This window comes from Schistosoma mansoni, chromosome 1 (assembly GCF_000237925.1).
Source record: "Schistosoma mansoni strain Puerto Rico chromosome 1, complete genome".
Lineage (NCBI taxonomy): Eukaryota > Metazoa > Platyhelminthes > Trematoda > Strigeidida > Schistosomatidae > Schistosoma > Schistosoma mansoni.
This window is the reverse complement of record NC_031495.1, coordinates 5,534,453-5,550,054: the sequence shown is the minus strand read 5'-3', so window position 1 is coordinate 5,550,054 and position 15,602 is coordinate 5,534,453. Positions and strand designations below refer to the sequence as shown.

The window sequence follows — 15,602 nt, the reverse complement described above, 5'->3', positions numbered from 1 at the left end:
ATGAATACGATGTAAACATTTGAACATTACAAATAAGATTTATAAATTTACATATAATAAGTACATTAAATATTTGTTCTCTTGTCGGCTAATGTGATTAGATTAAAGTTAGTTCTATGTGATAACTTTAGTTAAGTGCTCTAGCGCGAGACTAGTAGGTACTGGGTTCGAATATCGCGAGGCGAGGTCGTGGATGCGCACTACTGAGGAGACCCACAATAGGACGAAACGTCCGTCTAGTGCTCCCAGGTTGCCCATGGTGGTCTAGCTTCAATTGACTCATGATTTCAACTATGAAAAATACTGAAATCTTCACAAAACCCCTTCTGATTAGTTAATTCCATCAAATCTAGCTAAAGTACAATTATTTTAAGCTTAACTATTGTTTAACAGAATATGTTGACCGAGAAACTTGTTTCTTGATCGTTCAAAAGCAAATGTAATGGGTATTTTATTCAGTGCTAAAATCAAGAGTATTTGTTTCATAAAAGGGAAATTTTTCAGAAGTTTTATGTAGGATGAATTGTACATCTCGAATTTCATTAGCGATTGAAATTAAAAAATGTATTGCGTAAACGCTTTTACAAATTACTGCTGTTCAATCTGTAAATAATGCTGGAATAGTGTACAAAAAATATGTGAGGATGTTTAAAATATTACACATACTAAAACCACTGAATGTGAAGTTTAAGTCTAAAACTTGTAATGGCTACCCCTTGATAGACGTTTGTGTACGGAAAACCTAAATCAAGTTTGTTTACATGGATAAACACAAAACGATACTATATTGAACAGATCTATTGTGCCTAATGCATATATCTTATTGCTAACATAATTTTAAAAGTCTAAAACATTAGATCTTTATATATCTACAATAAGAATTTACCTGGATCTTCATGATTTATCATCAGCTGACAACGTCCAACATCGTAACATACAGCCAATGAAGGTAGCATTCTTGTACCGTAATTGTTTTCTCCTTTATACCAATCTAAACTTACGATTCGAACAGCACCATGTATATTGTTCAAGCAATAAGTGGACATTTTGTTCTAAAACACCATAACCATTTAAATGTAGAAAACTCAAAGTTAATAGCACCATAAAATAGAGTTTAGCGGTTGGTTTTAACTCAACTTTCAACATTTCTAATTTTGTAAAATAGATATTAATAAATATAACACAAGATAATTTAGCCTCTCGACTGAAAAAATATATGGGTACTTGATTTCTTTTTGAACTTTCAATATTGTTTTCTGTGGTCAATGACAATTAAACTGATAGATACCAATAAATTAAAGCATTGTTAGATTGTTTTCTGATCTAAGTTGTCGCATTTCATAGTTAAACAGAAAAAATAAACCAACATTAAAAATCAACAGAGAACAGTTAACCATTGGTCAAAACAGCAAAGCGAACGCTTAGACTCTAAATTACTGAGCCAACACTCAATGCTGTCTGTGTCTAACTTCAATCAATCCACGATATTGCGCGATTATCGTCCATTGTCTTCGGTGGATGATCGCCTCACACTTGCCACGGTTGAACTACGTAAGTCATGACCTCTCATCAGAACTCCGAGAATCACTTCTTGAGGATAGTCATCGATGGGCACCGTGGATTGACTGAAGTTAAATAATAACACCGTTGAACACTGGTTCAATGGTCTGGAGACCAAGCGTTTACGCCAGACCGAAAGCTCCAGGTTCGAGTCCTGCGTGCGGGATCATAGATGTTCATTGATGAGAAGACCTATAATAGAACGAAATGACCATCCAGTGCTTCCATATTTTCATTAATGGTCAAACATTGATTGTTTCATGATCTTGATATGAACTCGACAATCTCCACAACGCTATACCGACATCTTTGGCTATGGTTTGAGACTGCAGACATAAATTTCGGCAAACGGGCAATCGGTAAAAACTAATTAAAATAAAGGCTACTTTTTCTTCGATGAGTTGGCTAATTCACTGAAAAGTAGTCTATTTTAAGTAGCGAATGTTATTAACTCTGTATATGTATAGCGAATATGATTCGTAATTTCTTATTTGTTCAGTTTTATTCAAACATACAAATAAAATATGGGGACGTTTTTGTTTCAATATTGCTCACGTTTTGTGAGAAATATGTTCTAATAAATAAGAGTGTTTTGAGAGGTGATTTACTGGCCCCAAGATACAAATGTTGTTGAGTTCGAAATACCTAAATCAGGATCCTAATGGATTTTATCGCTCTAAATATACTGCAGATGGTTTTATCAAATATTAATTTTTAAAAATTATTGTTCTAAAAGGGTCGACACTTAAACAGGTTTAATTTGAACGACAGATCATAAATAAATGTAGATGGGTGAAATAGTGTTGAAATTTTAACAGTGGTTCAACTAATATGACTTTCTGTGGGGGTCAAATCAAATAACGATAACGCAAAAAGATAGAAATCATTATATCAAATATAACTTTGGATAATTTTCAAATGTGGATCAAATTTTGTCAGTTCAAGCGAACTTAATAGCCCCTGAGTGTACTGTCTAAAGCTATTATCGATTAAGTTCTCATCAGAAAAATATTAGTACCTAGTTCGTACTCTCTATCTTTCGTATGCCTTATTTTTTATGCTCTTAAAGTTTTTACTTGACTGCTAATCGTTATTATATCCTGTAAATTATTTTTAGTTCGTCTGTATAGCAGCCAGTTTCGTACCATATATGCTCAAACATTGGACTGCATACCTGAACAATGTGCATAACGCTTATTAGTTGTCCAGGTTGAATACGTACGTTGGCTGTCAATTTCGAGCAGTTTGTATTTGTTTGACCAATCTCTTATTAGCTCCCCTAATCGTCCAACATATACGCTGATATGGACTTCTACAACTGAGCATTGGTTTCAAACTAAGTGTTTGAATGTTATGGGAGCGTTTCGGCCATTGAATGCTTTGATATAATATTGAAAGGAATTTTCTCGGACCAAATCAAAATCTTTCAACTAATCAATACAACTCATTTGGTTTAGTAAAAACCATCTGACTAATTTATATTTTCCCACAGGTATATTATTTTGCTATGAAATACTGGGTTGGGACAAAAAACGAGAGTAAAGTAAATTGGGAACTTTGTGTTGTTGACGTTAAAACCTGTCCGTGCTGTTTTTAAAAAATACTAAACAAAGATAATGATACGAAAGCACGTCTTCGGCAACCCTTAATTATCTGGTTTCGTATCCTCAGCATCGATATCCATGATAATAAAAATTTTGTAGACCACTCACAATTAGACTTGCTTTGCAAGCTTGCGAATGTTCATTTGAATAACTCTGGCATTCAACCTGTCCATTTAAATAAAGGTCGAAATGATACTAGTTTTTAATGCCGATTCAATCTCTTATCAGTGCATCACACAAAGTTTATAGCTTCGCGTCTGTCACTTCGTTTACATGTAATCAACATTCAGTATACTCAGATTTAATTGTAATCGCAGTAAAAAGTCACGGAAGAAGCAACAGCGGTCTAAAACTCTAAGACTCCTATTACAAAGTGTACTGACCGAAAGTTTTACCTAATTGTAAGACGGTCTTTGGTAATTTAGTATAAAATTATTTCCACATACCAGATAGTTCCCGCAACTATCAAAGACACAAATTTCCCCCGTCAGAAGACCGAAAAGCAAAGTATTTCCATCTGGTGACCACTCGACTGATGTAAGGCTCCCATATTTTAACTCCTTCCCCCAGATTCTGTTACCATCAACTGATCCAACAATCGCAGCTCCATCTTCATAAACTATACATATTCTCTGGCCATCGCTATCCCACTAAGTCACGTTAATATACAATATACACAAAAATCACTTTCATATCTTTAACAGAAGATTTGTTCCTGTTATTAATCATCTCTTCGTACCAAGCCCCTTTATAAAGCATCCACACAATTATAAGGCCATTCTGGTCAGATGAAGTAATTTTCCTAAATTTTTCGTTCCATATGATAACTTGTACATCATCTGTAAAATGTATGACTTTTTAGGTAGATACATCAATAACCTGAATGTCCTTCCAGAGTTTGGTTCATTACCAGATTTGTTTGCGCAGCGAGGCCTTTGTGTTTAGAGTCATTTTGCACCTCGAGTTTTAGAACCTTTAATAGCCCATCTTCTCCTCCGCAAGCCACATATCCATGTTCTTTGCTCCATGATGCTGATTTTAATTTTGCGTTATTGGGTATTGCAATTTTTTTGCTCAAATAAGAAAACATGTTTAAAAAGACGGTAGTAACATATAGAGTATTGTCCGGAATAATGGATAATTAAAACAATTTACTGTAGGAAGGTTTGGTTCTAGACGACTTAAACATAAAAGTCCATATCTTTTGTCGCCTTCTTCCTTCATCGTTCTAAATCCGTTCATTTGAAGTAAAAACTTTCATTTAAATACCTACAGATTCCACAGATTTCCAGGAACACTTGTTCTCGTGGTAACTTTATAATCAAAGGATGCCAGCCCGGTCAAATCGTAATTGCGGAGCTTGTATGTTACCATCATCCAGGAGGGAAGCAAATATAACTAGGATTTTTTCTAAGTAACTGATGTCTGTTCTAGCGTTACTTTTATTTTTGTCGATGGCATGCCACTTCGGTTTTCGGTGCATGACTTTGATAGGTCCTTCGTATCTGTTTGTGAGTTGTCGCCTTACTGAGTTACAACTTCCAAAAAAGTGTGTACTAAGTGGTAGAGCGGGTTGAGCAAAAACATTAGTTGACTGCAAATGAGTTGAAACAGGTTAAACAGAGCACACAGCATTTGTAAGCCTGATCTTGCAGGCGTTTGGGTCCATATTCATTGAAAAAGATGAAGGGTCTACGAAATCCCCTGAAAGTAGAATTGTCATTCCGTAAACAATCCGTACTAAAGTATGTACAACGTCAGCTTTCACAATATTGCGAAGATCGAGTAACATGAGTGGAAGAGGTTGTAGCTGTAAATAATTCCCCAAAATCAATAGCTCATAAAGTGTTCGACATTGGATGCTGACCACGTTGTTTAAGTGGACTTGTTTAACTGAAGGCTTTCGGTCATGCATCCGTACCAGATCACGTTTCAACACGGCGTGGGACACAGCTCCTACGTTTCATTAGCCAGCTTATAGAAAAGGTCCTCGATATATTGGTAACGAATCAAATATATCTTTCCTGCCTCTTCTCGTCTGACTTCTGATTTCTATCTGACTGGGAACGATCGAATATAGGAGGTGCTACTGGTAGCTAGTTGTAAAACTAGAACATCCGTTGCATCATCATTGGTGAGACCGACGTGATCTGGTACACCAAGTCAACATACTGTGAGTCTGTTCCATTTTGGAATATTATTATTCATTGTTATTCTTTATTTGAATTTTATATATTGTGATATACTTTTTTTCGCGAATTTTTTTTCTCGGATATATTTTAATTAGACATTTTTCGTTATCTATATTACTATGACGGAACACTCTCCTAAGGTTCTTAAGTTTAAGTCTATTCCCCCTATTTCGATTCAGTTAACGCCATTTTGGCCCGACAATATCGAGTCCTGGTTCTGCTATACAGAAGCCGACTTTTGCATGCACGGAATCACGGACTCGCGCACACGTTTCCTCGCGGTAGTTAAGGCGTTACCGCGCGAGTTTAACAGGTACGTAACACCTAGTATGTTTACTAGTGATGTTCCCGAACCTTACGAAACGCTTAAACTATCGATTTTAAAACGCGGAGACCTAACTGATCGACAACGGTTAGACCAACTCCTTAACAATATCGATTTGCAACATGGTTCTGCGACGGATATGTTGCTTAGAATGAGAGAAGTCATCGGCCAACGAACTTTCGATGATGGCCTATTTAGACAACTTTTCTTGTCTAAACTCCCTCAACAGGTGCAGGCAGTGCTTGTTTCATTTCAAAACAATGCCATAGATGAACTAGCTGCATCTGCCGATCGAATCTTGGAAATCACCAAATTTTCTAAGGCCGAGGTTTTTTCCATCAAAGAAAAACCCCAATCGACCTCGACTGACATGGCCGAACTATGTCACACGCTTACAAGATATCTTAGAGTTCGTAATGACCGTAGTCGGTCAAAATCCTCACGTAGGAGCGTTTCACGTAAAAGATCTGTCTCTCGACCACGAGAGACAGACAACCCCGACTGGTGCTGGTATCACAACCAGTACGGTAAATCCTCTAGAAATTGCAGGAAGCCCTGCAATTACCCGAAGTCTAAGGCGACTGACACGAATAAGATTTCGGGAAACTTCCCAGCCGGCACGCGTTAACGGCAACCGTAGCCGGCGAACACAGCCGTCTGTTATACGTCACAGATGTGGCAACGAAAGTTCGCTACCTCGTCGACACTGGCGCAGAATTTAGCGTTCTTCCAGCAAATCCCGACGACAGACTTCGCGAGTCTGTTTTAAGTTTACAGGCGGCAAACGGAAAGCCGATCGCTACTTACGGTAAAAGGTACGTCTACCTTAACGTGGGTTTACGCAAACCCATACACTGGATTTTCGTGGTTGCAGATGTCTCTATGCCAATCATTGGTATAGACCTGTTACAACACCACAATCTACTCATCGACACACGCTCAAGAAGGTTAATAGATGGAAACACTAAACTATCTGTTTGCGTAACTCCTTGTTCTGGTTGCAGGTTATCCCCAGTCACGATTAAGCACACCATAGACCCCTCGTACCAATCAGTACTCGACAAATACCCCGGGATATACCAATCGCAATCGAAATTACCTTGTGTAACCAGCAATGTTACACATCACATCTCGACTACAGGACCACCTGTATTCTCGAAAGCCCGAAGACTCGCTCCCGAGAAGCTTAGGTTAGCTAAAAACGAATTCGACCACATGATGGACCTAGGGATAATTCGACCATCGAATAGTCCATGGGCATCCCCATTGCACATGGTCCCTAAAAAGGACAGCAATGATTGGCGGCCAACTGGTGATTATCGGCGTCTGAATGCAAAAAACATTCCCGATCGTTACCCGCTGCCTCATATTCACGATTTGACAGCTACCTTGAAAGGTACAACTGTCTTTTCGAAAATCGACTTGGTTAAAGCTTATAACCAAATCCCGATGGCACCTGACGACATTCCTAAAACCGCCATCATCACTCCTTTCGGTCTTTACGAATTTCTACGAATGCCTTTTGGTTTAAGAAATGCGGCTCAAACCTTCCAAAGGTTTATCGACGATGTCTTCCGAGGTCTCAACTTCGTACATGCGTATGTTGATGACTGTCTAATAGCAAGTCCGGACAGAGAATCACATCTCAAGCATCTGGACATTGTTTTCGATCGACTCCAAAGGCATGGCATTACTGTCAACATTCAGAAATGCCAAATCGGAACCAACTCCTTAGACTTCTTAGGACACACTATTGATGCTCAAGGCATCCGACCACTTAGGAGCAAAGTGGCGGCCATTCTGGATTACCCAGAACCGACCACGATCAAGCAGTTACGAACTTTCAACGGACTCGTAAGTTTCTATAGACGGTTCATACCCAAATGCGCATCCCTTATGAAACCGTTAACCGATCAACTTCGTGGAAATGCGAAATCAATTAGTTTAGACGACATAGCCTGTGAAGCATTTTCCAAAGTTAAGGAACACATCGCTAAAGCAACCTTGCTTGCTCATCAGGACACTCAAGCGCCCATTAGTATCGCCGTAGACGCATCCGACTCAGCAATCGGAGCAGTCTTACAACAATGGGTTAACAACTCGTGGCAACCTTTAGGATTTTTCTCGAGACGGTTGCTAGACGCGGAATCTAGGTACAGCACGTTCGGTAGGGAACTCCTAGCTATGTATTGTGCTGTACGGCATTTCCAACATTCCATCGAAGGAAGAGAGTTCACGCTTTTTACCGATCACAAACCTCTTACCTTCTCTTTAAGTTCATCTTCAGACAAGTACTCACCGCGAGAGTCTCGACAACTCGACTACATTTCGCAGTTTACTTCAGACATACAACACATTTCTGGAGCTAACAATGTAGTCGCAGACGCCTTGTCTCGAATTAGTTCCTTGAACAGTTTCCAAGGACTCGACCTTCTTAAACTCGCTCAGCTTCAAAAAGAAGACATTGATCTTCAGCATGAGTTATCCTCGACAACTCTTGAACTAAGTATTAAGCAGATGGGAACAGGTAAGGAAACCTTACTCTGTGACACATCTACAGGTAGGGATCGTCCAATGGTACCAAAACATTATCGACGCAACGTCTTCAATACGTTGCACAATCTTTCTCATCCAGGTGCTCGTGCAACAGTCAAACTTATAGCCGAATGGTTTTGCTGGCCTGGCATGAATAAAGACGTGAGGGAGTGGGCACGCTCCTGTGTAAGCTGTCAGAAATCTAAGGTCATAAGACACAACAAATGTCCCTTAGGCTCTTTCAAGACCCCTGACGCTCGTTTCGACCACGTCCATCTAGATTTGGTAGGACCCTTACCCGACTCGAACGGATACTCATATCTCTTAACATGCGTAGACCGTTTTACTCGATGGCCAGAAGCAGTACCGATTAAGGACATTACTGCTGAAACCGTGGCCCGCGCTTTCGTCGAACGATGGGTAGCAAATTTTGGTTGCCCTTCAACCATCACTACAGACCGCGGACGCCAGTTCGATTCTGGACTTTTCCGTTGTCTGACCACACTTTTAGGAATCACGCGCTTCCGAACGACCGCCTACCACCCACAAGCAAACGGGTTGGTAGAACGTTTTCATCGGCAACTAAAAGCTTCATTATCAACTTCAAACGTTTCACAGTGGACAGACGCTCTTCCACTCGTCTTGCTAGGTATCCGCAATGCAGTGAAAGCTGACATTGGATACACGGCATCTCAACTCGTTTACGGAACGACACTCCGACTCCCAGGAGAATTCGTAGATCCTTCAGCTTCTTCATTGAACATGGATCTAAACTCTTACACGAGTAGGCTTACAAACGCTATGCGTTCAGTTAAACCTGCTCACACTCGACCTCAATCAACTGATGTTTTCGTTCAACCCGAATTACGACATAGTACACACGTCTTCGTTCGTCGAGACTCACATCGACGACCCCTCGAATCAGCATACGAAGGACCCTTCAAAGTTCTTCAAGGCGAACCTAAGTACTATGTAGTAGATAAGAACGGTACGAACGATAGCATCAGTATCGACCGACTCAAAGCAGCGTACTTAGAAGGAAACCCTAGCTACGTCGATTTTCCTTCGGTACAAGCAAACGACACAGCTACTACACTCGTAGTACCCTACACGACAGCCGACACACAACTTGATACTTCGTCAACGTCGATAGATAAACCTAAAACAACGCGTTCTGGAAGACGAGTAAGATTTCCAGAACATCTTAACGAATATTGCACGTAGGACATAAGCTTTATCTTGAATTACCCTTTCATAGTTTATTATAAAATTTTTTTCAATATGCTCATTTTTTTATTTATATAAAAAAAAACAAAAAAAAACATTTTTATCTTTTTTTGAGCGTATATATATATATTTTTATATATAAAAAAAACCAAAAAAAAACCATTTTTTCCGATCGCTTTTACGCTTTTTGTAAGTGTGTTAGTTTATTCTTTTTTTTTCCCGCTCACTTTGTGTCCCTACGCAAGTACGAGTGTATTTTTGACATGCACTCACACGTTCTATTTTTCCTCTTTTCCAGGACGGCTGGAAAAGAACGACGAAGTTTCGCAAGGAACCGGAATTTTTCATTGTACTATATTTCTTTATTGCTATGTTGTACATTTTGGTCCCATAGTTTAAGGAAAGACGACCAGACGCTGCTAAACGAAGCAAGCTATCAGAAGAGTGTTTACCAACGACAAACTCGTTGGGTTTAAACTTCTGGCTGGTCACGTCTTAGGGGCATCACTACCTCACTAGGGGGGGAGTGATCTGTAGCTGTAAATAATTCCCCAAAATCAATAGCTCATAAAGTGTTCGACATTGGATGCTGACCACGTTGTTTAAGTGGACTTGTTTAACTGAAGGCTTTCGGTCATGCATCCGTACCAGATCACGTTTCAACACGGCGTGGGACACAGCTCCTACGTTTCATTAGCCAGCTTATAGAAAAGGTCCTCGATATATTGGTAACGAATCGAATATATCTTTCCTGCCCCTTCTCGTCTGACTTCTGATTTCTATCTGACTGGGAACGATCGAATATAGGAGGTGCTACTGATAGCTAGTTGTAAAACTAGAACATCCGTTGCATCATCAAGGTCAAATCCATCCTTACACATCTGTAACTGAGAGAACAGCATTTAAATGACGGTAAAATCGTTCTTCCAGCTCGTTAGCTTATGGGTGGTATGAGTCTTTTCGGTATCGTGCGATTCCTAATAGTCTAGTCAGGCAGCGAAGATCTCCAAATTCGCACTGGTGTCCACGGTCTGCAATGGTAGTTGAAGGGAAGACAATGTTCTGTACCCATCACCCGACAGAGGCGCAGGTCATTATTTTACCAGTAATGGCGTTGGCAGTTACTATTTCTGTCCATCGTTTTAAACGGTTCACAAACATTAAGAAGGAAGACTATCTATTTGAATCTGGTGAAGGTCCTGACAAACTAAGGTAAACATGGTTGAATAAAAGTCGGGAGCTGTGAAAGAGCCCAAAAGACAATTGTTGTGTCTAATCACCTTTGATTTTCGGCTGCTTGCACAAGAGAGTGCCTATTCCCTCACATCCTTATTCATACCAGGAAAACAAATCGTTCGTGTCACGGAAATGAAGGAAATTGGGAAAGTTAAAAAAACGAGAAGGAATTAATATAGACCTCAATGAAAAACCAAACATAAGAAATTCACTTCATCGTGAAAATCGTGATTAGACAATGAAAAACATGTAATTACTATGTACTCAAGCTTTAGGATATAAAAAGGATGCTTTTATGTTTGTTATATTCATACACATTGATCAAGAACAAATCAGCTGGGCAAGTACCGGAATACGAATGTCCGTGAATATTTATCTCAGTAATTGAATTCACTAGTATATATGGTGGTAACAAACAAAGGGTTGGGTGGTCACAACTGGGTGAAAATAATAAACGTATTGGATTAACAAAAGATTTCGACCTCTTTCTGCTTGAGTTGGATTTATATTGACACTAGAACTTAGGAACACCAGCGATTGTATTAGAATAGAAATAACACTGAAAATGGAGTATCCGGAATGTGTATTTTAGTGAATAAATCCAGGAATGCATTAGGACAGTTCAACCTGCATTGTGTTGAGATAAATATAAACTATCCAGAGTCCTGGTTATTCAGTGTGCCTCGAGTCTTTATTGATCATTATAGCAAAGAAAATTGATAAGCATATATACTGTCAGACGAGGAACCAAACAAATGAATATTGAGAGAATCCACATACAAAACATTAAGACTAACCACAAAACTTATCACAAGTTAATTAGCAGGATTGAATGATTGCATTTAACAGTCACGTGCTCACCTATGTATAATATTGGAAGAGGATTATACAACTATGTTTATTCAACACCTGTATATAAAATATCAGTGGGGTTCATTCGAGCTACCACGGCTTACTTTGAACACTATCGTATAAATATACAAGGTATTGGTCCTAAACAATGATTGTTTTGTACTTTATTGCATCCTTGTTACAAATTACAGATGCAATAAGTTCTATTGTGCTCATCTTTTTCCATCTGCCTTACGCCAGAATGTACTGGGAATTCTTAATAAGCAAATCAACTGAAATACCTACAACCACCGCATTGGCGTCGCAAAGGAGCCTACTACTGGGTAATTGGATATACATTCAAATTCTGAAGCTTTTGAGGATTATATGAAAAGGTTAGGAATCTGGAGTATGAACAGGGGAGATGTGAGGATAATAAACTTGTAGCTCATTTTTTTACAATCATTGAAAAAGATACAGACAGCTTACACTAAGATATCTGGTGTTTCCAGAAAGGCATATTTCACTTCCCTGTCGGAATTTCAAAGAAGGAATACTAAATCAAGTGAAGTAATCATGCTAAGGATGCCATTAAAGAGCTAAATTTCATGAAGTGATTCGTCAGAATAACCAGGAGGTTAAATAATTTATCATCGAACTACATGAACAAGCCGCCAAATGCAATTTGGGGGACGAATTTTATGAATAAGTGCGTGAATAAACATATCAAATCTGACAAGAGAGCCTACACAAATTTCGAAGTGTTTCTTCCAATATGCCAGGACTATATGCACTGACTACGACTTAACTTCAGGGATATCAAGATTTCTACCAAATTACTTACATGTCAAATCCGATTCGTACTCAAGGTCGTACGGACAGGCGTTTAATTGATGATCTCCGTCATCAGGAAACCATGGGAATCAGTTCTTCGAATAATTGCGAAGCAGTAAATAAAGGCTGACACAAGATCTGTCAGCGTTTACTATGTGATAAATTTCATTTACACAATTAGTATGCATTTCATCATGATTTTCACTTCCATTCTGACAAATCTGGCAACATTGAGTCCGTTAGTAGAACTGTGGTCGAGACTTTCTACAAAATTGTTTGAAAGTAGTTTTTCCAGGAACGTGACGCTGAAGTTATCAAAAAAGAGAAATGTTTCTGTACATTAGAAGTATTTCATATGATTAGCTGTCTTCTCTATCCACGGTTTTGAACAGTGCTTTCCATACATAGAAACGATTATGTATGGAGTCCATTATTTCACCCAAAAACTTGAAATATTTGGATTCTAATGTCGTGGTTCGACCTACTTCGATTTCAGCATTGGGGGTTACTGGACACAAACTACCTATGAGAGGATGTTTTGAAATGGTTGTTAAGAATGAACAATATTAATACATGCCCCATGAGTATTTAGTTGAGGAACACAATCGTCGATACTGCGTTTGAAGAATTTGAAAAGGCTGAAAGTGTGGTTGTCTTCATTAGCTTCTACAGAAGATTCTGTTGCTTTACTTATAGTTTTGATGGCCGCGTTGGCCAAGTTCAGTTAAAGAATCTGAAGCCAGCCAACAAAGTTACAAGGTCATCCAATCTTTTGTGAAAAGACGAAAAAACAGTTATAGCCTCCGTGAAGTAGTAAATAATACATTGAACGATTCCTGTGCGAAAAAACAACTGGAATAATTCAGCCTTTAGCGTAAGCCACTATTATTGTTATGTTTCTGAAGTCTGATGATAAGACCTATAGAATGTCTCGATCACAGATTAACAATGAACTCTCGTTTGTTGTTAATATGACGTCATTAAAATTTTAAGTGAAATTCCTTTACTCGCGGTGACTTTTGATTCATTGTAATGATTACCCAGTGTAGTATTAGTCTTGTTTTCAAGTGTGATATTTTATTCCATATAGTATTAATTTGTTTGAGCTTGATGTTAGTAAAAGATACGATACTCTTATATCAAACCTACATGAACTATGACCAGCATGACACGCAGCATGTGATTTGCTATAACTTTGTGCATCGAAACTGGTACAAACTCTGTATATAAATTAGTGTATATTCTCTGATGATGTAATTTGCTAATAAGAGATGATAAATCTCCAATTATAGATTGTGAATTCCTCATCATTGACTGTGCTCCATCTAACCTGGGTCTAGAGATCCTAAAAATAGTTCCACCTACCATATTTTCTTGCAACGGGCTCCCAAGAAATTCATTATAAAAATCCTTCATGAATCAGTCAATCTCTATCTTCATTTTGATTTGTCAGTACCGCTTGTCTGAATGTCGTCAGTAGAGTTTTGTTTTAATGGCATAATCGTATTGTTTTTCTGTCACTAATCTTTTCATAACCAAACAATTTTTTCGTCATCTAGGAAGTAATTCACTGTCATCCATGTATTCAACTTACATCGCCTAATTACACCCTAATCCTAAGATTTCCAACTTCTATAATTACATCGTACAAAGCTTTGGCAAGTCTTCATTTAAAATGATAAACATGAAGTTAGTTATTTCTCCCAACTAGCAGCTACTGTAAGCCCTTCCACAAATCTAAATTATGCAGCCTAACCGATGTAGAATGTGAAGTGTCTAAGGAGACAACTCGAAATTGGATAAGGAATTTCCCTCAGGAGTAACGGGCAGATTTTTTTTATCAAGAACTGATTTAATATACAATACAGAAATCCTATAATCAAGCATTTACTCTGTAAAACTGTGCCACACTGGCCATTTAATGGTAAGATGACGACTGCAAAATATTAGCGCGAAATCGCCGACAGCTTCTTATCATGATTTCCATTAATTTTCGTGCATCGAAAAAACCGAATGATTTTCCAGCAGAATAGTTTTTCGGGATCGGTACATACGTATACCAAAGAATCGTACCACTGGTAGCGCTAAGAGTGTGTAACTGGGTCACAGCATTAATATTTACAGCCTAGTTTATTGATATTTTATCCCACCGCTTCCACATATCATGCTTAACAGGAAGAAGTAACGCATGTGAACAAATCATTATGATTGATGGACAATCTAATTTTGGTGTGAAACGTTGCACGAACTTTCATTGATCATTGTGTTTCTCCTCAAAGTGATCCATTATCACCTCATCGCTCACGTATGCCAGATATTGAGAATCCGGAAAACACATACTACTATGTGTCACTAAGAAGGTAATGGCCTGGTGGAAAGAACAAACAGGACTATCAAAGCCGTGCATATACAATCGTTCGTCAGCAAGCTGTCAACCGAATGTTGAGTTGGTGCGATACTTCAATACTTCCTAGCTTATCGCTCATCAATTCATTGACCAGCAGGATTCTCACCTGCCACTTTACTTTTTGAGCATGAATTACGTTTACCTGTTTAGGTACAAGTGCCTTTGTTACAATGTGAGGCTCAGGAGCATGGACCATACAATTGTATTATTCGTAGCCGTCTCGTCAAAACCAATCTACAGAAGGTCAGCATACACTAGAAGGATGTATACGATCGACAAGTGAACGGAAGGTGTATAATTTCGACGATCATGTCTGACTGCACCGCCATATGGCTCCACCAGGAACATGCAACGAGTTCTATGATCCTCAGCAAAGGCCTTGAATAAGTGATTATATTCGACCTCTCACCACTTTTACTTTAAGTAACCTTCAGCGGCCTCAATACGACGTTATAACAGTACACTATAACCAGTTGAGACCAAACTGAATGGCGGTGTACTTAAATGCCTGGTTTGTCAACTCTCCTCCCACCACCAGCTATCACTAAGCGCCATCTGAAGGAGGTATGGTACACCCATATCCACAACCAAACACTGTAGACAGTGTTTCGCGGAGGGAGTAATGTGTAGATATGAAAATTGCCGTATGTTATGTCGATAACGTGAATACGATTTTTCATTGCAGAGTAACAAAGCGTGAATGTGCTAGAGGACGAAGACCAAATCCTGCATAATCTTGACTTGCAGAATAATTTATGAAGCTATTTTGTAAATAAGCTTTGCATCGAGTAAAATGCCGCGTTGCTTAACTTAGGAGATATATTTGTGTTGCTGCTAGCAGGTCATGTTCT

General features: G+C 38.7%; 1 protein-coding gene across 1 annotated transcript in view; it reads right to left on the bottom strand.

The window, feature by feature from the left end:
* The window catches only part of Smp_124350 (putative wd-repeat protein), a gene marked incomplete at both ends in the record, with an annotated part of 36,165 nt that extends 31,911 nt beyond the window's left edge, over positions 1–4,254 (bottom strand). The window contains 4 exons of the mRNA XM_018793063.1: positions 887–1,052; positions 3,611–3,814; positions 3,852–4,003; positions 4,044–4,254. Coding sequence (XP_018647613.1) covers positions 887–1,052; positions 3,611–3,814; positions 3,852–4,003; positions 4,044–4,254 — 733 coding nt within the window. The remainder of the gene's footprint in view (positions 1–886; positions 1,053–3,610; positions 3,815–3,851; positions 4,004–4,043) is intronic.
* Between the last annotated feature and the right edge of the window lie 11,348 nt (positions 4,255–15,602).